General features: G+C 53.0%; 3 protein-coding genes across 3 annotated transcripts; 2 read left to right on the forward strand and 1 right to left on the reverse strand.

Moving 5' to 3' along the window:
• Positions 1-1,422: 1,422 nt before the first annotated feature.
• C17H3orf84 (chromosome 17 C3orf84 homolog) lies at positions 1,423-9,743 on the forward strand. Its single transcript, XM_006174135.2, has 4 exons — positions 1,423-1,449; positions 3,302-3,415; positions 8,873-8,929; positions 9,327-9,743. The coding sequence occupies exons 1-4, from the start codon at positions 1,423-1,425 to the stop codon at positions 9,741-9,743; spliced, it is 615 nt and encodes a 204-aa protein (XP_006174197.1).
• An 801-nt stretch (positions 9,744-10,544) lies between these two features.
• KLHDC8B (kelch domain containing 8B) lies at positions 10,545-15,607 on the reverse strand. The gene is made up of 6 exons (XM_032458545.1): positions 15,246-15,607; positions 13,816-14,325; positions 12,619-12,783; positions 12,055-12,279; positions 11,856-11,957; positions 10,545-11,411 (listed from the first exon to the last, which is right to left on the reverse strand). Exons 2-6 carry the CDS (start codon positions 14,189-14,191, stop codon positions 11,215-11,217), a joined length of 1,065 nt encoding a protein of 354 aa, XP_032314436.1. The 5' UTR covers positions 14,192-14,325; positions 15,246-15,607; the 3' UTR covers positions 10,545-11,214.
• Positions 15,608-17,393: 1,786 nt separating this feature from the next.
• Positions 17,394-21,131, forward strand: CCDC71 (coiled-coil domain containing 71). The gene is made up of 2 exons (XM_032458544.1): positions 17,394-17,516; positions 19,468-21,131. Exon 2 carries the CDS (start codon positions 19,520-19,522, stop codon positions 20,981-20,983), a length of 1,464 nt encoding a protein of 487 aa, XP_032314435.1. The 5' UTR covers positions 17,394-17,516; positions 19,468-19,519; the 3' UTR covers positions 20,984-21,131.
• The last annotated feature ends 4,552 nt before the right edge of the window (positions 21,132-25,683 follow it).

Consider the following 25,683-nt stretch of genomic DNA (forward strand, 5'->3'; position numbering starts at 1 on the left):
CGTGTCAAATTGTACACTTCTAATGCATGCACTTTATTGTGTTAATTATACCTAAAGAAAGCTCTGAAAAAAAGTGAGCACATTACAGATAGAGTTGGAGATCCACGCTGCCCTCCCTGATGCCATTCCCCAAGTGACTTCTATCCCATTTGATGCTTATCATTTCTATGCATGCTTAATACTTTCAGTTCATGTGTATGTATCCATAAACAATATGGATAGCCTTGTTTTGCATGTTTGTATCATTTTATAAGTGGCATACTTTGTGTACCTTTCCACAACTTTTTGACTTACCTTTTTTTAAATTGAAGTATAGTCAATTTACAATGTTGTATTAATTTCTGGTGGACAGCATAGTGACTCATATATACTTATATATTCTTTTCCATTACAAGGTATTGAATATAGTTCCCTTGACTTACCATTTTTAAGATTTATCTCTGTGGATTCAAGTATCTGTAGCCAATTTATTGTAACTGCAGTATTTCATTGTGTGACTAGAAGCCAATTTCCTCATTATCCTCTTGATAAACATTCAGGCTGCTTACAGTTTTCCCCCTATACACATGTTGCAGTGAACCTTTTATAGTTGTGAATACGTGTGAGAGGGGATCTCCAGGGTAACTATACTAATAGGGTGGACTTTCTGGCTGGTAGGGCTTGTGTGCCAGTGACATCAGCAGGTCTGAGTGTTTCCTGTTGTTGAACTTTTCATTGGCATGTTTTTGGAAGCTGATCACCAGCTTCTTTGGGTTAGTAAAAGGAGTGAACTGTTCACATCCCTGTCTTACAACTCTGTGCAAGGCTAGCTTGGAATGGAACCACGATGTCAAATATTTTCATGCTGCTGCTTTTGCTGCTCTGTTTTGCTCTCCTCCTTCACTTGGGCCCTTTTAACATTCACTTGCCATGATTAGTGTTGCCAGTTACCACAAACTCCTGAGAAGTTGACAGAGCCTAATTCTGAAGCAGCATTTTTATCCTACCAGCTCCTTTAGCATTTATTCTGACTCCACGGAATGTGCTCTAAATTTACATCCCTGGCACTATGGTTGCACAGTTTTAAAAATGCAGGAGTTGCCTCTAAAATGTTCTTTGATATTTCATTGTCTGTGTGTTCATCAGACTCCACTGTGGAGCCTTATATGTTTCTTTATATAAAAACTCTCCCCCACACACAAAAAAATTCTCCCAAGCTGTTAGCTGAGGGGCAGCTTTCTCTCAGAGAGAAGTAAAAACAGAGCAGGAAGTACAGAGGGTTAGCAGGCCGGGCACTGCCCCAACAATTAGGAGCATTGTGTAGTCACAACCTCCCTTTGTCACTAAGCAACAAGAAGTTGACCTGCTGAGATGCTCTTTCTCTAGATGTAGCCTGAAAAAGACAAGAGGAAAGTTTGCCTTTTCTGCTCCTTTCCTGGAAAGATGCAAAGTGCTTTAGTAGGCTCCTGGGTAAGAGTACACTTTACAATTAATCGTGGCCCCTGGCCCTGGGGTAGTACCTGTAATTTGAATGAATCCTAAGAGTAAAGCAAGAAAGGTTTCATCTGGCATCCAGGCTCAAGGGGTACCGCCAAACTACGCACTCCCCCTCAGCCATCCTGAGCTTACCTCGTCTTCCTGACACCATGTCTCCTTCCATGTATCCTGGTCTCATGCTAACTAGCTGATCCTCTTACTTCTCCAGCTGCTCCATTTATTTCCAGTCCTTTGGTTGATCCCCACCAAACTTGTGTAGTTTGACTGCTGTCTAGACTGAGAACATCTTTAGGATTTATTTAAACACTGTTTTCTTCTATATGTATGTTCCACGTCTTGTCCCATGCCTGGAATACAGTAAAGGCCCAATAAATACTGTTGAACTAAACTGAATAGAAAGGGGTGCTTGACAGGTAGTAGAAGGATGGACAGATAAGTTGGAAGACCCAAGCCCTCAGTGGAATGAAAAGATAAGGGGCTTCCCAGTCATACTTAGGAACCCACTTTGATGGCCAGAGGCCAGCTTGGGACAAATTCTTTCTGCTCAGGGCTATGATCATGGAGTGGACTAGATGCACTGTCCTATCCAGGGAGCATTCAGGACAATGAGGTTGGGCCATTAGGAGTTCACTGACTAGACTTGGTCATCCATGTTGTCAGCCCAATGACATCAGCGCAGTACAGCTCCTTATACCCTTGATAGGGGCTCATTTCTGTCTTCTGTCGGTCCTTATCTCTGAAATTGTCTCTAGAAGGTATCCACTGTTGGTGAAATACTTCTTTTGGCAAGTTGATCCCTTGCTTAGGTGCTCCAGTTTCAGAGGGTGCCCTACTTGCTCCAGAATAGTAAAATGTGTGGCGAAGAGATGTTCATGACTTTGTCAATAGATGCAAAATATGGATCCACTTAATCCTTGCTCTTCTGGGACCTTTGACCTATTAGAGAGGACAACGAAAGGGACTTCCTTTCAGATCCCCTGGGGAAAAACCGCATCACTAGACGGTGGCACTGTTCTCAAAAGTCTGCTCAGTGCTTCATAACTCACACCAATTCAGAACCTATCTGATACCCTCCCCTGCTGAAATCTTCCCTTGCTTTTAGAAGAGAATTCATATTTCTAACCCAGTCTAGGACCTGTCTCTCCTTGACCTCACCTGGCTTCTCCCCAGCTTGGTCGCAATCCTTAAGTCATAAGGCCTCTTTTTGTTGTTGTTCTTTTGTTCTTCCAACACTACTCTCTCTCTGGCCTCTATATCTTTGCACCTGCATTTCCCACCACATAGAATGCTCTTCCACTGCTCTCATGGTCAGGTATCACCCCCATTGTCATGAGGTGCTGTCCCTGTTCCCTGTCACTCAATCTAGTCATCAGGTTATTTCTTTCCCGACCCTTTTCACTTGTCTCTCTCCCCCATCAGAAAGAAGTTTCATAGGGGCCAGGGTCTTTCTGTCTTCTCACTGCTGTCACCCTAGCCCATATTAGGACCCTATGAAGAAAGAAGGAAAGAAAGAGAAGGAGAGAAAGGAGGAGAGAGGGAGAAAGGAATGAGGGAGGGAGGAAAGAAGGAAATTACCCCTTCCTTACACACACACATAACCCTCCCAGGTGGGCCAGCACAGCTGAGGCCAACTGCTCTAATGGTGGAGGGAGATGTCTCCCCCTGGGCTCTCAGCTGGCCCCTCGCCCAGGGTGTCCCCTGTTCTCTGATTCTTTCTATTCTGTGAGGAGCTCCCAGGAGAGGCTTCTAGCCTGGGGGACCCAAGGTCTGGGACTCAAGAGTAGGGGTTTGGCTGGGATTCACCTTTAAGCCTGCCTTGTTACAGCACAACAATGGCTTCTATGGGCACTACAGAGGCCAATTCAAGGGTGAAAGTTCTCGAGAATACCGCCTTGCAGCCAAGCCCCAGCCTCCAGCAGTGTTCCTGCAGCGATGTCAGGTAAAAGGTGGCCCTGGGGGCAACTAGGGCAGTTGGGCCAGATTCTGCTTCTCTGGCCCCAAGAGCATTATCCTCAGCACCACCACAGCTGGACTGTCACAAGGCCAGCCTAGCCCTGGGACTTGCATGAGGCCTGGACCCTCTTCCCCTGAAATGTCAGGTCTTCCCCCTGCAGATAGCATGGAGTAGAGCCAGTACCAGGCAGTCTTGCTCAGTGCTCCTTCTGCATGGAGGAAGGGTCAGGGCCTAGGTGGGATGGGTGGCCAGAGGGAAAGAGCCTCCAGAACCCAAGAAGTAAGCCCTGAGCTTTGCCAACAGCTGCCCTTCAGCACAGATTCCTTCATGCGGTGAAAGTCCACTCTAGCTCACAGTCAGCTTTATAGTCCAGGGGCTCAGGAGTGAGTAGGAGACCTCCTCTGGTCAGGGAGACAGCATTAAAAGTAGCATGTACCCACTCCCATGCCTAGCCAAGGAGGATTGGAAAGTATTGATGGCAAAAGTGGCCTAGGGTGGCTAGAAAAGGCTTCCAGAAAACAGGAGAGGGATGGAGGGATCCAGGCCCTCCACTACTTCCAGGCCTGGAGACAAGGAGGCACTAGCATTAGTCAGAGTCACAACAGTAAAAAGCCCACTCAAAACAGGGGAACTCAGGAGGGTATACATTCAGAAGAGTAGGTTTGGGGCCTCAGGAAAAAGCAGTCTCACAGGGTGGTAAAACTGAGTTATCAGTACTGCTGGGCCTGAAGGGACAAGGGGAAGGGGGTGCTCCTAGAACCCAGAAGGAGAGAGTCGTGGAGGGGGTTGGCCTGAGTTGGAGCCAGGAGAAGAAACACCTCCTCCCATCTTCCCTCCATCTTCTTCCAGGGTACCCCAGTGGTCAGAAGGAAGGCAATCTGGGGAAAAGTGTGCTCAGATAAGACTCCTGGGCTGGATTAGGGTGGAAGAGGGCTAAGGGGGACCTGGAGGTATGCCTGGAACAGGCTCTGCCCACTGCAGCTTCTTGCTTCCCAGCCTCTAGCCAGGTCCTATTTGGCCACCTGGATTCTCTACAAATTGCTTTCCCAGGCCAAGAGCAGGGTCTTGGAGTCTGCTGTGCTGCAGAGCCTGAATTTTCTTAGCATGCCAGTTGGAAGGGCTGCCTGGCATAGCCTACTGAGCCAGGCCGAAATGCAGCTCCAGACTGCTCATCCGGGGCTACTCTCCCTGAGAGAGTGATGAGGTCTGGGTAGTGCAGGGACAGAAGCAACCTGGGGACTTCCTGCTAGGTGTTTGTAGTAGTCCTCAGTGGCAGCTCTCATCCCAAAGAACCGAATATTCTCTCAATCCGTCCTCCAGGAACAGAGTAGGGGACATATTTGGGCACATGTTTTGATTGAAGACTTGCTACATAAAGCATTTATCAGCATTATCAGTAACCCCAAACAGTATGATCTGTGTGTTAGGTTCCGGTTGTACAAATGCCAAGTCTCCTGGCTCTTTCTCGATCGAAAGCTGTTTTAGTTAGCTGGGCTGCTCAAGGAAGGTGCACATTCTTTTCTCTTATTAGCTGAGAGATACCAGGTGTCAGCTGGCTGATTGTAGCTATTCTTGTTGAAGACCTTTCCAAGATACAGCATCCACTTTACTTCAGTTTGGAGCAGGTAGAAATTTTGTCATTCAGATGTAAGAAAACTCTTTTTTATTTTTATTCTTCATTTTCTTTTTAATTTCTTTCTAGCCTTCACCTATCTGACGCTTGGGAAATATAATCCTGATCTTGTTTGTTCTTAAGGTCAGACAAGAGTCCCAGGGGCTTGGTTGGAGTCAGGTCCCTCATTGGTGGTGCCATGATTGCTGTGTCCCTTTCTCTGCCCCACCCTCCACCACTCCTCAGTCTGCCACAGGGGCTCCTCACTCAGTATCCGGCTGACTGCACACTGCCCAGCCTCCACAGGGACCCTTAGCCCTCCCACATGCAAACACTGACCCATCCCAGGAAACCTACCTCTCCTCCAAGACTTCTTCAGCTGGAACCCCAGCCCAAGCCCCACCTGCTCAGAGACCATGGGTTTTACCACCTCAGTGGAAAAGTAGCCCTTTTTTTTAGAAATAAAGATGCAGGTGAAATTCTCCTCAGGGACAAGGATACTCAGAACTGCCTGGATAGAGAGGAAATGACTGCACTTTTTACCAGGCTCCCACAGTTGTGAGAATAAAACTCAAGTCAGTGGGAGTCGATAGATTATCCTGTCACTGTAAGAAGAATGAGTTGCCTGAGTCAGAGCTGCCTCCACATTGTAGGGCTGTGTACAATTTTATAGCTGAGGATTGAAATGGGGAAGAAATTGGAGGGGTTAATTGGAAGATGTCCCAGACTCCCAGGTTTTTTTAATTGAAATTTTTATTGAGATGATTGTAGATTTATAAATAGTTGTAAGAAATAGTATAGAGAGGTCTCTTCTATGCTTTGCCCAGTTTCCTCCAATGGTAACATTTTGCAAATCTATAGTATCATATCATAACCAGGACATTGACATTGATGCAATCCACCTATCTCATTCAGATTTCCCCAGTTTAACTTGTACTCACTTATGTGTGTATATCAAGATCTATAAAATCTTATCACCTGTGTAGGCTTTTGTAGCCACCACTACAGTCCAGATACTGACCAACATCACAAGGATCCCTGGTCTTGCCCTTTTATGACTGCACCCACCAGCTTCTCATTCCTCCACTCTTCCCTTGACTCTAATACCTGGCAACCACCAGTCTCTCCTCCATTTCTAAAATTTTGTCACTTCAAAAATGTTATGTAAATGGGATGATACAGCATGCAACCTTTGGGGATTGATTTTTCTTGATCAGTGTAACTTCCTGAAGATTCATCCAAATTGTTGTGTGTATCAGCAGTTCATTCCTTTTCATTACTGAGTAGTATTCTGTAGTATGTATATAGCAGTTTACTTAACCATTCACCTATTGAAAGATATCTGGGCTGATTCCCATTTTTACCTCTTACAAATAAAGCTGCTATGAACATTTATATACAGTTTTTTTTGGTGAACATAAAATTTCATTTCTTTGGGCTAGATGATCAGGAGTACAATTGCTGGATCATAATGTAGTTGCATGTTAAGTTGTTTTTTGTTTTTTGTTTTTTTTTAACTGCCAAACTGTTTTCCAGAGTGGCTGTTTTATATTCTACATTCTCACCTGCAATGTATGAATGATCTGATTTCTCTGAATTTCTGATTTCTCTGAATTCTCACCAACATTTTGTGCATTGTGGTTTTAATTTGCATTTCCATTATGTTCAGTGATGGTGAACATCTTCTCATGTGTTATTTATCATCTGTATATGCCCTTTAAAGAAATGTCTTCATGTCATTTGCCCATTTTCCAGTTGAATTGTTTGTTATTTTACTGTTGAGTTGTGAGAGTTCTTTATACATCTAGATACTAGTCCTTTATTGGATCTGTGGTTTGCAAATATTTTCTCCCAGTTAGTAACTTGTCTTTTTATCCTCTTCATATGGACTTTCACAGAGCAAATTTTTTTAAACTTCAGATGAGTTCCAATTTATCAATTTTTTCTTTTATGGCTCTTGCTTTTGGTGCCATGCCTAAAAACTCTGCATGTCTCTGGATTCTGAAGATTTTTTCCTATATTTTTTTCTAAAAGGGCCCTGGGTTTTTAATTTCTGTTGCATAACCTTGGTTTTATGAGGAATGAAAGGTAAGGCAAGCTGTCTTCCTACCTTCATGGAGCTTTCATTCTATTTGGAGACCACAACCAGCTGTCTAAGGCAGGAGGTCCCAATAGGGGAGCTTATTAAAGGCTCCACTCTAAAGATTATGGTTCAGGAATCTGGGATGGAGCTAGCCCCTGACTTTTACCTAGGAACCTGCTGTCAGCCGTTGCTCATATCCTAACCTAGCCAATACTGAACTTACCAGGTCAGGTACTACATTCAGGCCTGCAGCAGGAGAAGCTGAGTGGCTGGGGAGTGGGGTCCTGGGGGCAAAGACTCGACTGCCTTGGGAGAGATTCCTGCTGAGGTCTAGGGGCCTGAGAAGTGGTCTTGCTCTGCCTGGGGATGGGGCATGGCTCTCTGGCCCCAACTGGGCCAAAGCAAATGCCCTGGGGACCCTCTGTCCCTGTTCACTGATTTAACAGCAAACATGAATTGAGCGCAGTGCAGTGCCAGGCTCTGTGCTGGAGATATAGATGTAAGATAGACAGTAACCTTTGCCCTTGAGGAGCTTATGCTCTAGTCAGGGGCATCATATGATAAGCAACATCATAATATGTAGTCATATAGTTCATTAGACAATTAAAAATGCGGGGTTGGGTGATGGGACTGCTGATGTAGTGGTCAAGGAAGGCCTCCCAAGGGGTAGGTGAGAGGGAGTCATGGCCAGCTGGGAGAAGAGTTCCAGGCAAAAGGAACAGGTAGTACTAAGGTCCAAGGTGAGTAGCTAGTGTATTTGGGGAGCAGTGAAGATGCCAGTGTGGCTGGAGGAAGTAGAGAAATCAAAATCATGTGGGTCCCAGGGACCTCTGTGATGACTTTGGCTTTTACAAACAAGTGGAACTATTGTGGATTTTGGCAAACAAGGAATGTGATCTGATCTACATATTAAAATAATTACTCTGCTAAGAGGACAATAGACTGAAGGGGCAAGCTTGGAAGCAGGGACAAGGGGCAAGTAGGAAGCTCTTGCAGTAATTCAGGATGAGAGGAAGGTGACTTGGACCAGGGAAAGCAGTGGCCATGCTGAGGAGTGGTCTGATCCTGGGTATATATTGAAGGAGGTATCAACAGGATTTCCTGGCACATTGGATATAGGTTGTGAAGGAAAAGAATTAAAGGGACTCCAAGGTGTTTGGCAGGATCTAGCTGCCATGACCTGAGCTGTGGGAGGCTGAAGATGGGGTGGGTTTGAGGAATGATACAGAGCTCAGTCATGTGTTTGGAGATGCCCATTTGACATTTACCTGGGGATGTGGAACAGGCTGTTAGCTAGTGAGTCTGGAGTTTAGGAGAGAGCTTGAACTATAGAGAGAATTTCAGTTTCAAGGTGGTCCTTAGGGCCAAGAGCCTGGATTACTGATGAGAGAGTAAAAGAGGGAAACAGAGAGCTGGAGCCTGGTCCTGGCAGATATAGAGCTAATGGGCCTGATGGAAACGAGCCATTGCCTCACTGATGGCAGGATGTCCTGCAAGATGCCTCAGGCCCATCCTCAATCAGTGGCCCCAAAGACTTCTGCTTTGGGAGTAACTGCTAGGATGAGATGGCCCAGGAGTGACTTGGTTGCTTTAATTTGTATCTGCCCTTTCAGGGTGTTGGCAGGTTAGCAGTTTAAGGGTGGTGGCTCCTGGCAACTTCCCTCCATTATGGGACCCTGAGGTAATGTCTTGGGGACAGGTAAGCATCATTTTTTCTCATTCACCTTCTTTCTCACTGTCTTTCAAGGAGCCAGCACAGCAACATTTCTTCTCCAAGCATGACAACCGTACTTCCTTCGACAGAGTGAGTGCTAGAGAGAGAAAGGAGAATGGGTAGGCCCCCAGCCCAGGTTGAAGCTGAGGTAGGGAGGAGGGGATAAGACACTGAGGGGAAGGAGGGCTCCTTTATACAAAGGGTGTCTGTCTGCCTGACAACCTCTCTCCTCTGGGAAACAGATCATTCCCCAAACAGATGTACCTCCACTTTGGTTTCCTCCACCAGCTTGCCTAATGTACAAATATCCTGGGGCCACTGACTTTCCGGGGGCTTCATTCACTCTGGAATGGAAAGTATGGCTGGGAAGGCAGGCCAGAAAGCTTAGGCACAGGTCAGGCATCACTAGGCAGGCCTCGGTTTAGGAGAGGCCCAAGGAATTGCCTGGTACCAGGACTGTGGGCCAAGGGCCCGTACCGTTGAGGAGGGCCCTTATTGCCTGCTCCAGGGAATTGGAAGGCGGAAAGACCTGGAGCGCCTGTGGCAACAGCACACCTTCCTGCGCTGGGCACCCTGTGAGCTGGAGTTGCGCCAACAGCGGCCCCTCGAATCCTCCTACCAGGCTGATTTCCGGTCAGGGCCAGGACTCAGTGAACTCCCCCAGCGCCTTGTCCACTTTGTACAGATCCAGCCTCCCCGTATCTGCACCACTTACCAGCAGAATTTCTGCCAGCCATCCCGGGGTGGCCATTGTGGCAGTGACAACATGGGGCCCCAGGCCCGGGTCACTGACACATTGCCTAACCTCCCAGGGACCCCAAGACCCAAGCTGCTGCAGCATTACCTTCATGCTGGGGTCTCCGAGTGTCTAAACTGGTCCAGAACATTAAACAAGGACAGCTGACACAGTGGCCTGTCTGTGCTTGCAGCCCAAGGGATCTCAGAGGCTGGAGAAAGGCACTGCCAGGCCCTAGGCCTGGCTCCTATGGTGCCTGTGCCACACACCTTGTACTGGGCAGGGGAGATGCTGCCTTGGGAGCCCTGCCACTGAGTGAGAGGAGGTAAGGCCTGCAGGAGGCTAAGGGTCCCGGAGGGATACTTTGGCCACAGTGGGTGGGTTCCAGGACCACTCTTGCTGCAAACCCAGCTGTGAACCCCTTGCAATCAAGTGTGGTGGCAGAGAAAGCAGAGTCAATGGCCCCTACTAGTGGGCAGCAAAGACCAGAGGAGAAGGCAAGGGCTGGCAGTTTTGCATTCTCTGGGAGGCCACTGCCTCTAGGGGTCTAGTGAGTGGCCACACAGTCCTGCCTAAGAGACAGCTTCCCCACAGCTGGGACAGAGGGAGCAGCCCCTGCTGGACTTCCACTGAACCACCTCTCCCTATGGAGATGAACAGAGGCTTTGAGGAAATGCTGTGCAACATGGCTCTGGAGGTCATCCTGATCGTGTGGCATTTTGTTATAGTTTTCTGAGCTCTGGTCTTCCTGTGAGTGTGCTCTAACACCCAGGGCAGTGGGGGATGGTGGTCATCCTATGTCACCAAGAGAGAAACTGAGGCTTAGGTGGGGCTGAGACACCAGAACACTCTGAGGGGAGAGGCCAGGTCCTAAAGGCTCCTCTAGACCCTCATCCTTGGGAGAGTTAAGGTGCCCAAAGGAGGGCCAGGGGTGCAGGGTCAACACAGGAGTCCACACCAAGGGCTATATACCAGATTTTAGCAGCAGTTTTACTTCCACATCTGAACTCCCTAGGTCCTCACAACAGCCCTGTGAGGTAGGTAGGGCAGGAAGGTTTCAGAGATCCTCATTTATAGATGAGGATGCTGAGGCACAGAGAGGTGAAATGACTCGCCCAAAGTCACACAGCCAGCCGTGTAAAGAGCCCAAAGCCAACATTCTTCTGGCCCTCTGGAGGTTCCTACATCCACCCCTCCACCCCTCTGTGTTCCCACCCTCTCTGAACTCTCCTGGATCCACAGGGGCCTTCAAGGCCGGCTGACAGGATTTTTCAGGAACAGCCATTGGGGTGGGCCTGATCAACTCAACTCCAGGTAGGCACTGACCCTGTGGTACATGAGACCAGCTCTCCCTTCCCCTACTTCCCAGTTGGACAGAGGGCCTAGTAGGTTCCAGAACAAGGGTGGAGCTGGGCATGGTCCATGAATGAATGGGGGGGTAAATGTGGGTATAAGCGTATGTATGTCCTGCGCTAAAGATGAGAAGGCCACCCCTAAATCCCTGAGGCAGTGACTCAAGTGCCCCGCCCTGTGCCTCCCTCATCCCACATAGCCACAGTTAGCTTCCTCGGCAGCAAAAGGAACCACAGGCATCTGCTTTGGCACTGAGCTGCTCCAGGGGACAGGTCCCATCAGGCATTCAGACTCCATCACGCAGACACAATGCCTCCACAGCTTGACTGGGACCCTGGGCCACACCCCCGATGGCAAACAGCCGGGGCCCAGCCTGCAGACTAGAACAGGAGCAGCGGGCCGTAGGCATGGCAGGCAGTGCCTCCCAGCGCCGCCGTGTTAGGCTGAAGCCCTCCACAGAGCCTAGAGGGCACGGCTGGTTTCCTGCAGGAAGGAGACAGAAGTTGTAAAGGGCACAGGCTGCAGGGCCTACAGCTCTTTTGCTCCCTGAACCAAGAGCATGACCCAGCATGCATCGCCCCAGGATGGGCTATCTGTGGCCTGTTATTCATTGCCCCCACTCATCTCTTGTTCATTTATTCATTCACATTTCTATTTCTCCAGTATTCAGTGGTCATTTGTCCTGTTCCTGTTTCCTAGGACCCTGCTGGTACAGAACCCAGTTAGGCACTGAGGGACGCCCTAAGAGCTGAGTCAGGTAGACCATCTGCTGCCTGCTTCACAGATTGGGAAAGGGAATTTCACAAAGCCCTGACCCCTGGAGTGCCTATAGAAGGGCAGGAGGTGGTGCCCATGTGGGGCAGGGAGGAGAGGCTCTCCTTCCTGTCTTGGGATCCCTCTCACATACCTAGTCCAACAGAGACTCACCTAGGCCCCCAATGGCCACGATATGGTCCCCAAGGGAGCCAACCACAAAGTCGGCCCTCTTATCCCTCATGCGCAGGCTTCGGGGCAGCTTGGTCCAGGACCCTACAGGACAGGGAAGGTCAGATCAACCCCCTGACACACACACTGTACCCTTCCATCCCCAAAAGTGGAAAGATTGCCCAGACCAGCCACTGCTTACCATGCTCCAGGTCAAACATCTCCACAGTGTTGACAAAGTGTGGGCGGGAGTAGAAATTGTGAGGCCCAGGCTGCTGCAGGCCACCCAGGCTAAAGACGCTGCCTTCGGCCATGGCGCAGCCAGCAAAGGCCCGGCGGCTAGGCAGGCTTGGGTGTCGGGTCCAGGTACGGGCCTCCAGATCAAAGGCCTCAAAAGCAGTCACTGGGAGCTTGCCCTGGCGGCCCCCTGCCAATGGAATTTGGGGACCTAGGAAGCAGCCCAGGGGCCCTGGCAGGCTCTTCCTATACCAGGTTGCTGAGCCTTTACCACTGCCAACCCCAGCCACCCATACCCAGCTGTGTGCACACCAGAGCATGGATCACCCACCCCAAAGGTCCTCAGGTAGTGGGGTTTGGCTTTCCAGCCCCAGCAGACCACCAGAGGTCAGAGCCTCAGAGCAACCCTGGCTCAACCCAACAAAGCTTCTCTTGTTCCACCATCCCAAACCAAGCTTAATCCCAACCACTCCACAGGGATAGGTGCTTCTGGACTTCATTTCCTTTCCCAAATCCCCCAGGTCCTTACCCAGGACATAGATCTTGTTCCCATGCAGAAACGTGGAGGCCCCATAGCAGGGTGTTGGCATCGAGGGCAGTGAAAGCCAGCAGTCCCGTCTGGGTTCATACACCCGAACCTGGGCCTGGGGAGCCGTATCAGGGCCCATTCCCCCCAGAGCATACACCATACCATCTGCATAGAAAAGAGTAATTCACACTCTATCCAAGCCTGGCTAGGACACCCCACCCTGACAATTGCCCTGATCAGGTGGGGGGTGGTTTGGGACACAAGTTTATAGTACTCTTCTCCAGCAGCAGAAACCCTCCTGGGAGGCTGGGAGAGCTAGGATTCCCACTCTGGCCAGGGCCCCTCCAAGTGAAGAGCAGGAGGCAGCAGATCTAATTATAATCCGTCTCCGTCTCCCTGGAGACGCTATGGCAACCAAGTCTGGCATTCAAGCAGGGCCCGGTGGTCAGACCTGGAGACCACAAGGTGGGGACTCTCATGGGGGAAGGAGGGTGGAGAATGGTTTAAGCCAGGAGTAAGGGCCATATGGATATCTGTTCAGCATGGAGCTGAGACTGGGGAGGGGGCTCTGAGGGTCAGCTGCAGGGTTGGGAGAGGGGCTTGGGCCTGTGGGATGGGGGTACTGTCCACAGGCCTTCTGCCCTGGAGTCCTGTCAGCACCTCTGTGCCCTGCCCTTTCACTAGAGTAGGTTCTTGCTCTGTTATGCCCTCAGAGTCAGCTGGGGGCCTTAGGGAGATGGGCTTCCATGGCAACTGTCCCAGGCCAGCTTGGCCTTTGTCCATCTCAGGCTCACTGATTTGTGTGTGTGGTACGAGGAATCTAAGCATTTGCCAGGCTCTGAGCCAGGGCCCTGTTCCCCTCCCCCTCTCCCAGACTATTTATAACTGTGGGAGTCATCGGGCCACCCCTCCTCGACTCTTGGAGAGGAGGAATAGGGGAGGGAGGTGGTTGGGGCCTCCCATCATGCTGGGGACTAGCCTGGGCTCTGCCTCCCACCTCACAGCTGGAAAAGGCAGTTAAGGCTGCTGCCAGCCCAGCTCAAAGCTAGGTAGGGAAGAGTACAGGGGGAAAGCCATGTCCAGGGCACCTAGGTAAAATTTACAGCACTTGCTGAATCTTGGAAGGTAAGGGACCAAATCAGGAAAGAATGGAGAGTGTTGGGGCACCTGAAGGACCTTCCTGGGGAGGTCACTCACCTCTCTCCACAGTTGCAACCCCCATGGCTGCCTGAGGGAGGGTGGCCCGGCGCTCCCAGCGGCCCTCGTCAGCCAGAAAGGCCTCCACAGCAGCTACTGGGCTCTGGCCTTCATCCACACCGCCCACCACTAGCACCTGCTTGCCCAGTACCACAGCAGCTGCACCAGCCCGGGCAGTGGGCAGGGGCGCCAGTGCCAGCCATGTATGCGAGACCATGTCCAGTGTCTCGGCAGTGTTCAGGGGCAGTCCAGCCCGGCCACAGCCCCCCAACACTAGCAGATGCCCATCCTGGTATGCCACTGTGCTATATACCCGGCAGGTGGGCATGGGGGGGAACACCTGCCAAGCAAAGGCTCGGCCACCTCCAGTAGCCATGGTGTTCACCTCCAGTGGCAGGCCATGCTATCTGCTCAGGCTGCAGGCCTCACTGAGAGGCATGATGGGACCTCATCTTGACTCTACCAGGGCTACAAGGGGACGTCTGGCCAGTCCAGGGGCTTTGCCTTCACCTAAAGGAGAGAGGGAAAGCAAAGGGTCAGCCACTGACCAGCCCCTCAGGATACAGATGAGCAGCCTGTAGCTGAGGGCAGAGCTGGCCCAAAATCGCTGGTGGGAAAAGCAGGTGGAGGACCCACCCCCCTCCCTAGCACACTGCTATGGAGGCCCTCCTAGAGTGGGAAGGAGGGCAGTCTTCCAGTCACCCAGGCAACTTCACCCCTTCCTATGGGCCATGAGGAGTTCTCCTCCCATTCCCTGCCCTCACTGCTCCCAGGTCGAATCTAGGTCTAGGTGGGAGGTAAGGTGACTAGGATAGGACTTTTCACCCTAGACCTCTTTCTTTCCCCTCAACAGTCCTCATGCTGGTGCCCTGCATAAGTGGAGTTTTACTGTACCTTCCGCTTTACTGGCTTCCAGTGTGCTCTGGGCAGCCATCAGGGTCTCTCACCTGCTGCCATGGATCAGACTCCAGGGTATCCTTACAACCCCTTTGGGAGCCATTCCATAGAGTTCGTCCATTCCCACCAGCGAAAGGCCAAGATTAGGGTGTTTGGGACTGAGAAGGGAGGGGCTGGAGGCCTGAGTCCCACATTTCCCCTCAAGGTCTACCCTCCCAGGTTTGCCATGCCAGGTCGCCAGAGGCCAACCTTGGTGTCCGAAAGTGGGGAAGGGGATGGTTTGGGGATCCCATGAACACTGGACTCTACGTTCTCAGAGTCCAGGGCGTTTCCAGCAGGGGTGGGCAGCTGACTTCTGGGTTCCCTAACAGCAGATCCCCAAGTTTCCCAGTTTCTTGGGGCCCCTGGCGCGAGGGCCTCCGGAGGCCCCAAACTTCCAGCTCGTGGAGGGGGGGCGGGTCCCGGTGAGCGCGCTTGGGGCTCTACACCCCGCGCCCCAAACTTCCCCTGAGCGCGGCTCCCGCGGGACTCACCGGCCCGGGCTCCGGCGCCACCGGTGCGCGGGGTCTGCCGTTCAGGCTTGGCTGGTGCCGGCTCTGGCTGGGGCTGAGGCCGGGCTCCGGCGGGGCTCCGGCGGGGCTCCGGCTCGGCTCCGGCGCGGGGCGGGGCTGGACGGGGTCCGCCCCTCGTCCCCCCTCTCGCCTCAGGAAAACCTCCCCCCGGCTTTAACCCTGCACCTGCCGTGGACAGAGCAGGGCGCGCCGACCTGTGGTCACACGCAAAAGGATGAACTGACAGACCAACACGTGGACACTGGGCCTGCCCAGGATTTGGGGTCAGACCTCAAGTTGGGGAAGAAAGGAGGCAGCGGTGGGCTGCACAACACGCGTACGGTGGGAGGCGTTCCGAATGGGACTCAGCCTGGGAAGCACCGGCGAGGGGGCGGGCCAGCAGAACCTGGGGGCTTGAGGGGCGGGCGCCTGCCCACTGCTGCTGCGCTCAGGAGCCCAAGGACACTCTTCGCAGCGGCGCCCCCTGGAGGCCACTTGGGGTGTGGCCTGGGCCTGTGATAGGGGCTGTGGCTGGGTCGCCCTTCCCCAGGCACAGAATAGGCCTTGTGGTGTACACTGAGGCTAGCAGGGAGGGAGAAACAAACAGTGCCAGCCTCACTACTTGACAGGCCTCTCCACAAGCTTGGGTGGGAAGGTATCTCTGAGCAGAGGGTGAAGAGTCAGAGGCCAAGGGACCTCCCAGGCAGGTCATTCTGGTCTTACTCTGTAGGGCCTGAGGCCTGGGCTACTCTGGTGCCCAGGACACTTTGTGACTGTCCAACTTAAAGGTTCTGGGCCTGCCTCTAGCCAACTCTGAAGTCAGGGGAGAGCAAGTTGGTATGACAGAGGCTGACACCTCAGACCCAGACTCTGGCCCGGCCTATCTTCTTAGCATTCAGAGTATTGGCTAAGTCTGTGGATTGGGGATCCATTTATAAAAGTCAGTGGTCACCTATGAAAAGAGGGCCTCCTGGTTGTCTATGTTTGCTACAATCTTGTCCCTCTTTCATTGACAGTGTCTGCCTCACTTTCCCCAGAAGCACACCTGGAGACTGAGATACAAGTGCATATAGTTAATGTGAGATGAGGACAGGAAGCACCAGCAGACGAATGGCAAGGAGACAGGGAAAGCAGTCAATAAAGGGTGTGTCATCAAGCAAGTTCCCACTGTGGGCAACTGGGACCAAATCCTTCTGAAGACTCTGGGAACCAGTGTAGAACTTGGGCATCACATTTTTGTTCCCCTCAGAGCAAGGGTTACTAAGCTACTCATTCTCAAATCTTTATCAGTCCTGGGTTGAGAGGAAAGGTGCCTTTGGTCATAGCAATAGAGACCAATCTGACCCTTCAGACTCCTAGGGTTTATTTTTACTGGTGTCCTCTCATCTGGTGCTGCTTGGGCGGTGGGCCCTATAAGCACCACCCTCTGCTGGCTCCAGGGTACAAGCGGAAAGATTGAGATCCCACTCTTTTAGGCCAAAGGTCAAGGATCTGGAGAAGAGTTAAGACTTGAGGGAGGGCTTCCTATCATTGAGGGAGCTGAGGCTGGACCAGGATCCTCCCATCATACCTGTGGGCATGTTTGTAAGCAAGTACACTCAGGCCCACACAGATATAGTGGGACTCTCAGATTGGACATGCCCAGCTTTGGGCTTACGTGCAATACATGTGTGCACACCAGCCTTTCAAGCCACATGCAGTAGGCTGCATTCTCAGAAAGGGGGGGGGGGTCTGCTGTCCTCAGAGATACACCTGCTGCAAAATAAAGGAACTCCAGTGGGACACTCTCAGGCAGGGGGTACTCCTCTTTCACCTTCTGGTCAGGTACCTGGGACAGAGGCAGGCCTTGTCAGTGGCTGCAAGCGGACTTGCGAATGAAAGATGGCTTGGACCTTGCCAGCAATCCCTCGCAGATGTCGCTGCACCACCAGGTCCCTGAGAGAGGGTGTCCGGCTCAGGCACAGTCCTGCCTCGGGCAGCGTCTGAAAGCGCCTCTGTCCCTCACACTCCTGCACAGGCCCGCAAGAGTTTGGAGCGGTCCCCGCAGCCACCTCCTCCAGGAAGTCTTCCCTGGTTCCTACTTGTCCAGCCCCCAGACTTTGGGGGAAACGGGGTCTTGAGGGGTCAAGGGTCACTAGGGCGGGCCAGATCCCGGAAGCGGAAGCGCAGCGCACTTCCGGTGCGCAGCGGGCGGCCATGTTGGAGCAGCGGAGGCGGCGCAGAGGCGCGTCCTGTGTCCCCGCGGCGGCGCCGGTAGGTTCGGGCCATGGGCCTAGCCACGCCGTGGAGGGGCCGTCCGCGAGGCGGCCGGGCGGATGGGCCGGGCGGCCGGTTCCTTCGGAACCCACGCCCTCCGCCGGCCCGGCCGAGACTCCCAACCCCCACCCCGTACCCAACGACCCCACCCTGGGGCTGCGCGACCCAGTCGGGCTCCCACCGCCCACCCCGTGCATTTTGCTCCCTCCAGGACCCCCGCTCCTACCCGCATCTCGGGCCCCAGGAACGCCGACTCCTAGCCCGAGGGCCCTGATCTGTCCCCACCCCAGTTCGGCTCGGATGGGTCCTCTCCCTTACTGCATCTTTCATCAGTCTCCCCTGTCGGCCCCGGGGGCACGTGTGAAGGGAACTCAGGGGTCGGGCTGCAGTATCTGTTTTCCGGAACCTCTTGAAAAGCCCGGAAGACCCCTCCCAAGGGCCCAGACCGACTTGGGCAGAAGAGCCCCCAGTTAACTGTTCCGGAAAGTAACAGGCTCCTCATTCCACAGATCAAAGCCCTGGGAACTACCCGCCCTGGGGGAAAAAAAGTACTAAAGTCAAGTGCAAGGGCTGTACTTGGAGAGTGGCCTCTGGAGAGGAGAAGAGCCCGAGACAGCTGAGGATCTAAGAATGTTTCCAAACAAAGAGCTCCAGGGCACTTCCTCCAGGGAAAACTTCCTCTGCTCCATTAGGGCAGAGGAAGTAGCTGCACAGACGCACCTCTTGGCCCCAGGGACTTGCTTGATCCCAGCTGATCTTTTAATGCTTTGGTGCAGCTGCGGAGCTGCCTCTGGGGCCCCTCATTGCTGGGCTGGGCTGGAAATTAGTCATGATTGACTGCCTACAGCTTCTTTAGAGAAGCCTGGGGCAACTTGGGTCTTCCCAGACAGCTTCAAATGGCTGTACCGAGGTCTGCAGCCCTCTAAGCCCTAGGTAGGACAATTCAAATGTCCAGTGTCTACTTTATTAACCATGTTACTTAGAGTCATTAGCTCCCACTGTCAGACCTTGGGCTCATGGTCTGGCTGCTTGGCCCCAGGCTGCTTGATTGCCTAGAGATATGTTTCTAGTACCTGCTACTCATCATCTTTTTAGTTTCTGTTGAAAGAAAGTCTGGCTCTTTCCCTGGGGTTGGTCTCCATGACTCTGGTACTAGGAGTTGGACCTCCCAGTGGTCTGTCTGGGAACTCTGAAAGCAGAACTTCTGCTTGGGAGGAAGATTGGCCCCTGGGCACCTGAACAGCAGCAACTGGAGGAGCAGAGATGATCATGGACCTTGGGTGTAAGTCTGGGCCCTTTGGCCAGCATCCAGGGAGCATTCAAAGCTTATATTGCCCTACTTTCACCTGCTTTTCCAGCTGGACCTCCCAGCCCTGACCACAGATTTTAGTCACACTCAAGTTTGCCTTACTCTTTCTCACTTCAGAGCCAATGCATTGGCTGTTCCCCTTTTTGCTCTGTTTCCGTCTGGTCCTTTCCTGTTCATCACTCGTGTCCCACCTGGGTGTTCTTATCCCAGGAATCCTTCCCTGACCCATTGGCAAGCTGAGCTGGGTGCCAGTGTATACTCCCAAGAACCTTGAGGGTATCTTTATCTTGCATCTTGTGCAGGTCTCCTGAAGGACAGAGATATTTGCCTGTGTTCACAGTGTTGAGAATAATACTAGAGAGTTGGCCAAGCCCAAATCATTCCAGGGGCTGGACAACAGGTTGGATGGCTCTGATGAGCTTATGAGCACATATCCTGAAAAAACTGCCTCTGACTGTCCTCCACCCTCCACCATGGTAGATGAGGAGACCAGGGTTTTTCCCCAAGGAGTGACTCACTCTCACCAGGCCTCTCTGTGTCATTAGGTGTTGTGAAAAATGCTGGCCCTGATTGACTTACCTACCTGTCCTGTCCCCTGTCTTGGTGCCATTCTTATTGACTCTTCCTCTTGCCTTGGAGGTGCCAAGAACTTATTTGCGGATACCCAAGCAGATCTGCAGTGCCTAATGCCATGAGCGTGGTGGTGCAGCATGTGGAGGAGAAAGCTGTGCACTCCTGGTCGCGGATCTCCACAGCAGGGAAGAAGGCGCTGGAGGAGGCGCTGCTTGTCTTTAACCCCATGAGCCAGGATCTCAGTGCCACAGAGGCTCAGCTTGTGGCCTTCCTGCAAGGCCTGCGAGATGATGGCTTCCAACCTACCATCCTGCGCAGTGGTGATGTCTATGGCTATAGTTCATGCACAGCTAGTCCTCCAAGCCAGACAAAGCTGCAGGCTCGTGCCCCTACTGCAGCTGCCACATCACCTCCAGCCAGTGCTCCCCAAACTGCCATGCAACTGCCTGCAGGCCAGGCCACACTGCTCCCCATGCCACTGTCTGGCAGGCTGGCCAAAGCGTCCACACCAGCCCTTGCCAAACATGCTACTGCCAACCTGCTACTGAGCTCCCTGAAACAGTCAAGTGCCAGCCGTGCCCGGGGTGCGGCAGTGGGCTTTCCCACCCACCTCTATCCAGGTGTCTACCCTGCCATGCGGCTCTCCGTTGTCCTTGAGGCCCTGGTTCCACTCAAGACTCCCGTGCCCTGCTTGAGTGCCAAGCACAAGGCACAGTCACTGCAGCTCTCACTTGCAGACTCTCCCCTGAAGCTGAAGAAAGGTCCAGGGAAGAGGCTGGGGAATTCCCAGCCCAAAGCTCCCAGAAAAGCCACAAACAAGGGCCCCAAGTGTCTGACTCAAAGAGGCCCCAGGGCTGGACCCAGACAAGGCACTGGGCCCCAAAGCAAGACCTACAAAGCCACCGCGTCCCTCAGTGGCCAGCAAATGAAAGGTGGCTCTGCCCTGGGCATCAAAACGGCCCAGGCCAAAGCTGCCCGTGCCCAGTCCAAGGTGGCTCGAACACAGGCCAAAGCTGCCAAGGCCCAGGAAAAGGCCAAGGCAGCACGGATCAAGGCCAAGGCCAAAGCCAAGGCAGCACGGATCAAGGCCAAGGCCAAAGCCAAGGCAGCACGGATCAAAGCCAAAGCCAAGGCAGTGCGGGCCAAGGCCAAAGCCAAGGCAGTGCGGGCCAGGGCCAAAGCCAAGGCAGTGCGGGCCAGGGCCAAAGCCAAGGCAGTGCGGGCCAGGGCCAAGGTGGCTCGGACCCAGCCCAGGGGCAGAGGCAGGCCAAAAGGATCTGTTCAGGCCAGGACTGCAAGGAGGGGCCGGAAGAGCTGCCCTGAGTCTGTGGGGCAGAAGAGGAAAAGGGCTGAGGAGGCAAAGGATCTTCCTCCCCGAAAGAGAACACGGCTTGGGCCCCGATCCCCTAAGGTGTGGCGAGGACCTGGAACAGCAAAGCTACTGAAACTCCAGGCCATCAAGGTAGACAGGCATTCTTCAGATGATGAGGTGCGTCAGCAGGCTCAACGGATCCTCTGTGTGAACCTTTCCCCTGTAATACGGCTCCAACCATTGCTGCCATACTCAGCATCCTTCATATAGCTTGTTTGTGGAAACTGAGCCCAACTATCTGTGTGGCCAGTGGCACAGTGTGCAATGCCCATGGATTCCACAACTCCAAGGACTCCAGGTGCCTCTCCAGGACCCTTTCAGAGACTGGAGGATGTGGGGTGGGGTGGGCGGGTGGGAGGGGTGGTCTCATGGCGCAATGCACTGTGACTTGTTAGTCTTCAAGTTGTATGTCCACTGTTCCATCTATCACGTTTTATACCTTTCCACTTCCAGTCTCCCTGCCCACCCTCCATGGTCTTTTTTGCGCGTGGCTGCCAGTAGGCCGGCTTGAGAGCATATGGGAAAATGTCCCCAGGAACAGGGATGCCAGAGCCTGTCTTGGTAGCCCAGGCAGTTCATTGATGTGAGTGAAATGGCAACTTTCTGGCCCCTGAGGGCAGGGGCAGAGCCGCTCTGAGGTGGGACACCTCCCCTTGGGGCTGCCCTGGTTTTTTATCCAGATGGGTCCCATGGAGGAGGCTAGTAGGTGGCTCTGTGGGGAATCTTGCAGGCAGCAGGTTTTTGGGCCAGTGAAGGGGCGGTGTAGACTGCTTGGCCTTGTCTCCCAGCCTGCTCTGGCTGAAACCTTGGGGCTTTGCCTGGGCTTGTCAGGGACAGACTAAATTGGCTTAAGTACCCCTGCTCATTCTCCCTTCTTCTCCTTCCAAGAGAGGGACTAGCCTTGACTTACCCAGTTGATGGCAAGGGGTTGTGAGTTGAGTCAGGGCAGGGTGGCTCTGGGTTGTAGGGGCGGAGTCCTTTCACTGACTAGTTTTCTTGGATGGGTGGGGTAATGTGGTAGCTGAGCTTGGAGAGTGTCCACTGCCTCTCAGTGCTTTCTGCCTGGGTTCCAAGTGCTCTGTATTCCCAGGTCCAGCCTCAGCATGCTTTCCAACAGGGGCCTCTGTTTCAGACATTATCGGTTCTTCTTGGTTTGGAGAGGGGGCAGGGCCCTGAGCCCAGAACAAAACCAGATCCCTGCCCATCTGCCAGTCCTTTGCTGGCTGCCCAGCATGAAAGGCAGTGGCTGGGGCTGGCGGGGAGGGGGACACATTCCCCAGAGGCTCCTGGAGACGAACAGCCTTTCAGGGCTAGGGATAGAAGCCTCATTTGAATGAGAATCAGATCTTTTCTGTCTCTGTGGGTTAGTCTGAACCCTGGCCCCACTAGCACCAGCTGCCTTGGATAACGGATCTCTAGAGAAGTTCTGTGTGCTTCCTGGTGCCCCCCTCCCCACCTTTCTTCTGCATCTGGTGGCTGTTATTAATATCCTTCCCCTGGGCACGGTCACCCTTCGTTGCCGAGGCTCTGGAGACCCCCTTGCTCCTAGCTACACCATTGCCCAACAATCATGCACACTCCTTGCCTCTGGCAGCCCTACTTTCATCTACCATGTGAATATGGGGAGGAACCTGAGGGCCGCATCAGATCCTCAAGGGCAGTCCAGCTGCGGGCCCACTCTACATCCTCTCTCTCAGGCCTGATTCCAGCTCCCACCACTCAGGACCCCCAGCCGGGCTAAGTGCCCTTCTTTCAGCTCTGCTCTGCTATCACCAGTGGGTAAGAGGTTGTCTCTTTCCCTGAGAGCCATCAGTAGTGGGAGAAGAAATTACCAGGCCTCCTGGGACGGGGTGAGGTGGGGGATACCCCTAGGATCTCTACTCAGACCCTGCCCCTCCCAGTCCAGGCTTCCAGAACAGTTGCTGAGGAGGTGCCAGACACACTTCCTCCTCCTGGCTGCTTCAGTGGCAGCTGCTTCCCACCTACCGGCAACCTGATTATTGGCCATGGCCAGAGGCTTCGAACTTCATCCACCTGTGGGCTCCATGGCTTTGAACCCTACTGCGTTGTCAGTCACCGACAGGTGAGGAGAAGGGTATGGGCTCTGCAGATGGTATCTGGGTTTTCCTGGGCAGGTGACCCAGAAAGCCATGGCATTGAAAATGTGGTCTCCCAGAGTGGTCCTGGTGGCAGAAAGACCTGGTGGCAAGAAGAGAGTGGTGAGGGTGCTTGTGTGCCCATGTGTGCAGGTCTGAGATCTGGGGTCAGGGCCTGGTCACTGACCAACCCTTGTGATTAACAGGTGTTGAGAATGTCACCATCCAGCTGGACCTATAGGGTGCCTTTTACTTTACCCACCTCATCATGACTTTAAAGGTGACCCAATGCCCCAGCCTAAAGACTTATTCTCTCCCTCCTGACTTCATGGCTACCAGTGATGGTTGTCCCTGGTGACCCAAGGACCTCCCCTCTGGTCCCCAGACATTCCGCCCAGCAGCTCTGCTCCTTGAACGCTCAGTGGACCATGCCACTCCTGGCATGTGTACCGCTACTTTGCCCACAACTGCTCAGGCCTCTTTCCTGGGATCCCTCCAGTCCCTGGCCACAGAGTTGGTGACCTCGTCTGTGACCAGCATTACTCAGATATCGAGCTTTCCACTGAAGGAGAGGTCAGGCCCAGAGGAAGAGGAGTTGGGCCCTGGATTGAAGCCACAAGCTCAGGCTTGCTGCTTCTTCAAAGGTAATTTTTGCAGTTCTGGATCTGGCCATTCTGGTGGAGAACCCAAACAGCCCCAAGATTCAGGGTAATTATCCACAGGCAGTCCTGTACTTGTGTGTCAGGAAAACCAGATCTCACTGAGGGGAGGTAGGGTCCTGAATGGGTATGTGCACCAGTTGGGCAGGGTGGCAGGCAAGCCAGCTCAGTCCCCCAAGCATTTTTCCCCAGCTCTGCCCCATCATGGTCGTCTATTGTGGTCCCTGTTATGGCTCTCCATTTCTGTCCCTTTACTGTTCCCCATACCTGTGCCCAGTGCATACAGAGTGGCATGGATAGCAGTTTCTCTCTCTGTCCCTTAGCCCTGTTGTTGAATTCCTTTGTGAGGCCCCATTGTGTTGTCTGTCATTTCTCTCCATTCCAGCCTAATCTCTGTCCCCCGGCTCTGCTCCTATCACTGTACCTCATAACTCTCCCCTTTGTGAGCCACTGTCACCATCTCCTATTACTGCCCCATCACAGTACCCTGTCATTGCCTTCCTCCCTCCTTGATTCATTACCCTGGCCATGATTTCATCAAGGATTCAGTTGCCCAATCCCTGAGGCTACCTCCAGGTGGCGCCAGGGCATCTCCGGGTGTGACCTGTTGTAAAGCAGAAGTCATGTTAAAAGGACAGGAGAGGCAGGACAACCCAGCATGGCAGCCCAGAGCCAGGCCAAGAGAGTACCGGAGCAGGAGGACAAACCCTGAACTAGCTTTTTCTCTACACTCTCCACCCACTTTGACTTCAGTTGTTACCAGCTACTCATCCTGAACTTCCACTCTAGGGCCTAGAGCAGCTGTTTCCTGTTCCCCTAGTCAGGAGAAAGGGGAGCTCTGTTAAAAGAGGGATCCAGGAGGTGGCCTTGGCTTGGTAGTTGACGTAAGCTGTGTAGAGAAAGAGGAGCATGGACCCATCTCTCTCCATATGTGCATTTAACAAGTGCCCATTGAGCCCCACTGTGTGCCAGGTATCTTCTGAGCAGTGCTCAGTGAGGAGCAGACAGACAAGGTATCGGTCTTGGAGCTGACATAAAAATGAGAAAGGCAGTTGATAAATAAGCAAACAAACATACCTTATGTGGTTTGGCTGGATAATAAGCTGACTTCTAATTTGAATGATGAGCTGGGGAATGGAATCCTTTTCTACATTGAGGAAGAGGTTTCAGATATCTAGAGGTGCTAGAAAGGGATGTCTGGGAAGTGGTGAGATGTGCACGTCTCAGCTCAGGAGCGATATCAGGTCTGGAGCAGTGCACAAGTGGAATTATCACCATTAGGCTGTTCATCCTAGAATGGTATGCTCAGGGGAGCATGGGTGCTGGAGGAGGTGGCTGCAATGATGTAGAGAGGAGTGATGCACCCCAAATTCCTCCCCTCCATCCCAGACATAGAGGGATAACCACCAATGCACCTGAGGTCTCTTGATCTGTGTCTCCAGAGCTCCTGCATGTGACTAACCTCCTGTGAACTTCAAATTGCACACACTGGGTGACAGGCCCCTGGGGGGCCTCAAGGGACAACCCTTCTACTCCTATGCCCTCTATGAGCTTGTGGCCCAAGGCAGCTGCCTGTGCCACGGCCATGCCTCAGTGCAGGCCCGCACCTGGGGCCCCAACCAACGTGGAAGACATGGTGAGAACCCTGGGAAGGGCATCCTGTGGCTGGTGGGGTGGGCAAGCTGGGGCACTGGGGCAGATTCGTCTTGCCCTCCTCCCTCCCAGGTGCATGGCCTTTGTGTCTGCCGCCACCACACAGCTGGGCCCCACTGTGAGCGCTGCCAAGACCTGCACCAGGACCACCCAAGGCAGGCAGCAGAGCCTGAGCACCCCAACACCTGCTGGGGTAGGTGCCATGCCCTACTCTGCCTGGCCATACTTGCCATGGTCAGCCCACTCCATATCAACCTTCCTTGTTTGCCCCAGAATGTGAGTGCCATGGGCATGCCCGCAGTTGTCACTTTGACATGGCCCTGTATCTTGCATCTGGCAATGTGAGTGGAGGTGTGTGTGATGCATGTCAGCACAACACAGCTGGGTGCCACTGTGAGCTCTGTCAGCCCTTCTTCCACCGAGATCCCGGGGAGGATCCCTGCTCCCTTCACTCCTGCAAACGTGAGCCCTCCAACTCCCAGTTCCAGTCCTGACCCTGATC

This window comes from Camelus ferus, chromosome 17, assembly GCF_009834535.1.
Source record: "Camelus ferus isolate YT-003-E chromosome 17, BCGSAC_Cfer_1.0, whole genome shotgun sequence".
NCBI classification, from domain to species: domain Eukaryota; kingdom Metazoa; phylum Chordata; class Mammalia; order Artiodactyla; family Camelidae; genus Camelus; species Camelus ferus.

Excerpts from the sequence above, each read along its gene's own strand:
- C17H3orf84 (XM_006174135.2), top strand. The coding sequence starts at position 1,423 with ATGCAAAGTGCTTTAGTAGGCTCCTGG. Across the intron at positions 3,416-8,872 it reads TGTTCCTGCAGCGATGTCAG|GAGCCAGCACAGCAACATTT; the intron begins GTAAAAGGTGGC and ends CTGTCTTTCAAG. Across the intron at positions 8,930-9,326 it reads ACCGTACTTCCTTCGACAGA|GGCCCTTATTGCCTGCTCCA; the intron begins GTGAGTGCTAGA and ends ACCGTTGAGGAG.
- KLHDC8B (XM_032458545.1), bottom strand. The coding sequence starts at position 14,191 with ATGGCTACTGGAGGTGGCCGAGCCTTTGCTTGGCAGGTGTTCCCCCCC. Across the intron at positions 11,958-12,054 it reads GATGTTTGACCTGGAGCATG|GGTCCTGGACCAAGCTGCCC; the intron begins GTAAGCAGTGGC and ends CCTGTCCTGTAG. Across the intron at positions 11,412-11,855 it reads CGTGGCCATTGGGGGCCTAG|GAAACCAGCCGTGCCCTCTA; the intron begins GTGAGTCTCTGT and ends TCCTTCCTGCAG.
- CCDC71 (XM_032458544.1), top strand. The coding sequence starts at position 19,520 with ATGAGCGTGGTGGTGCAGCATGTGGAGGAGAAAGCTGTGCACTCCTGG.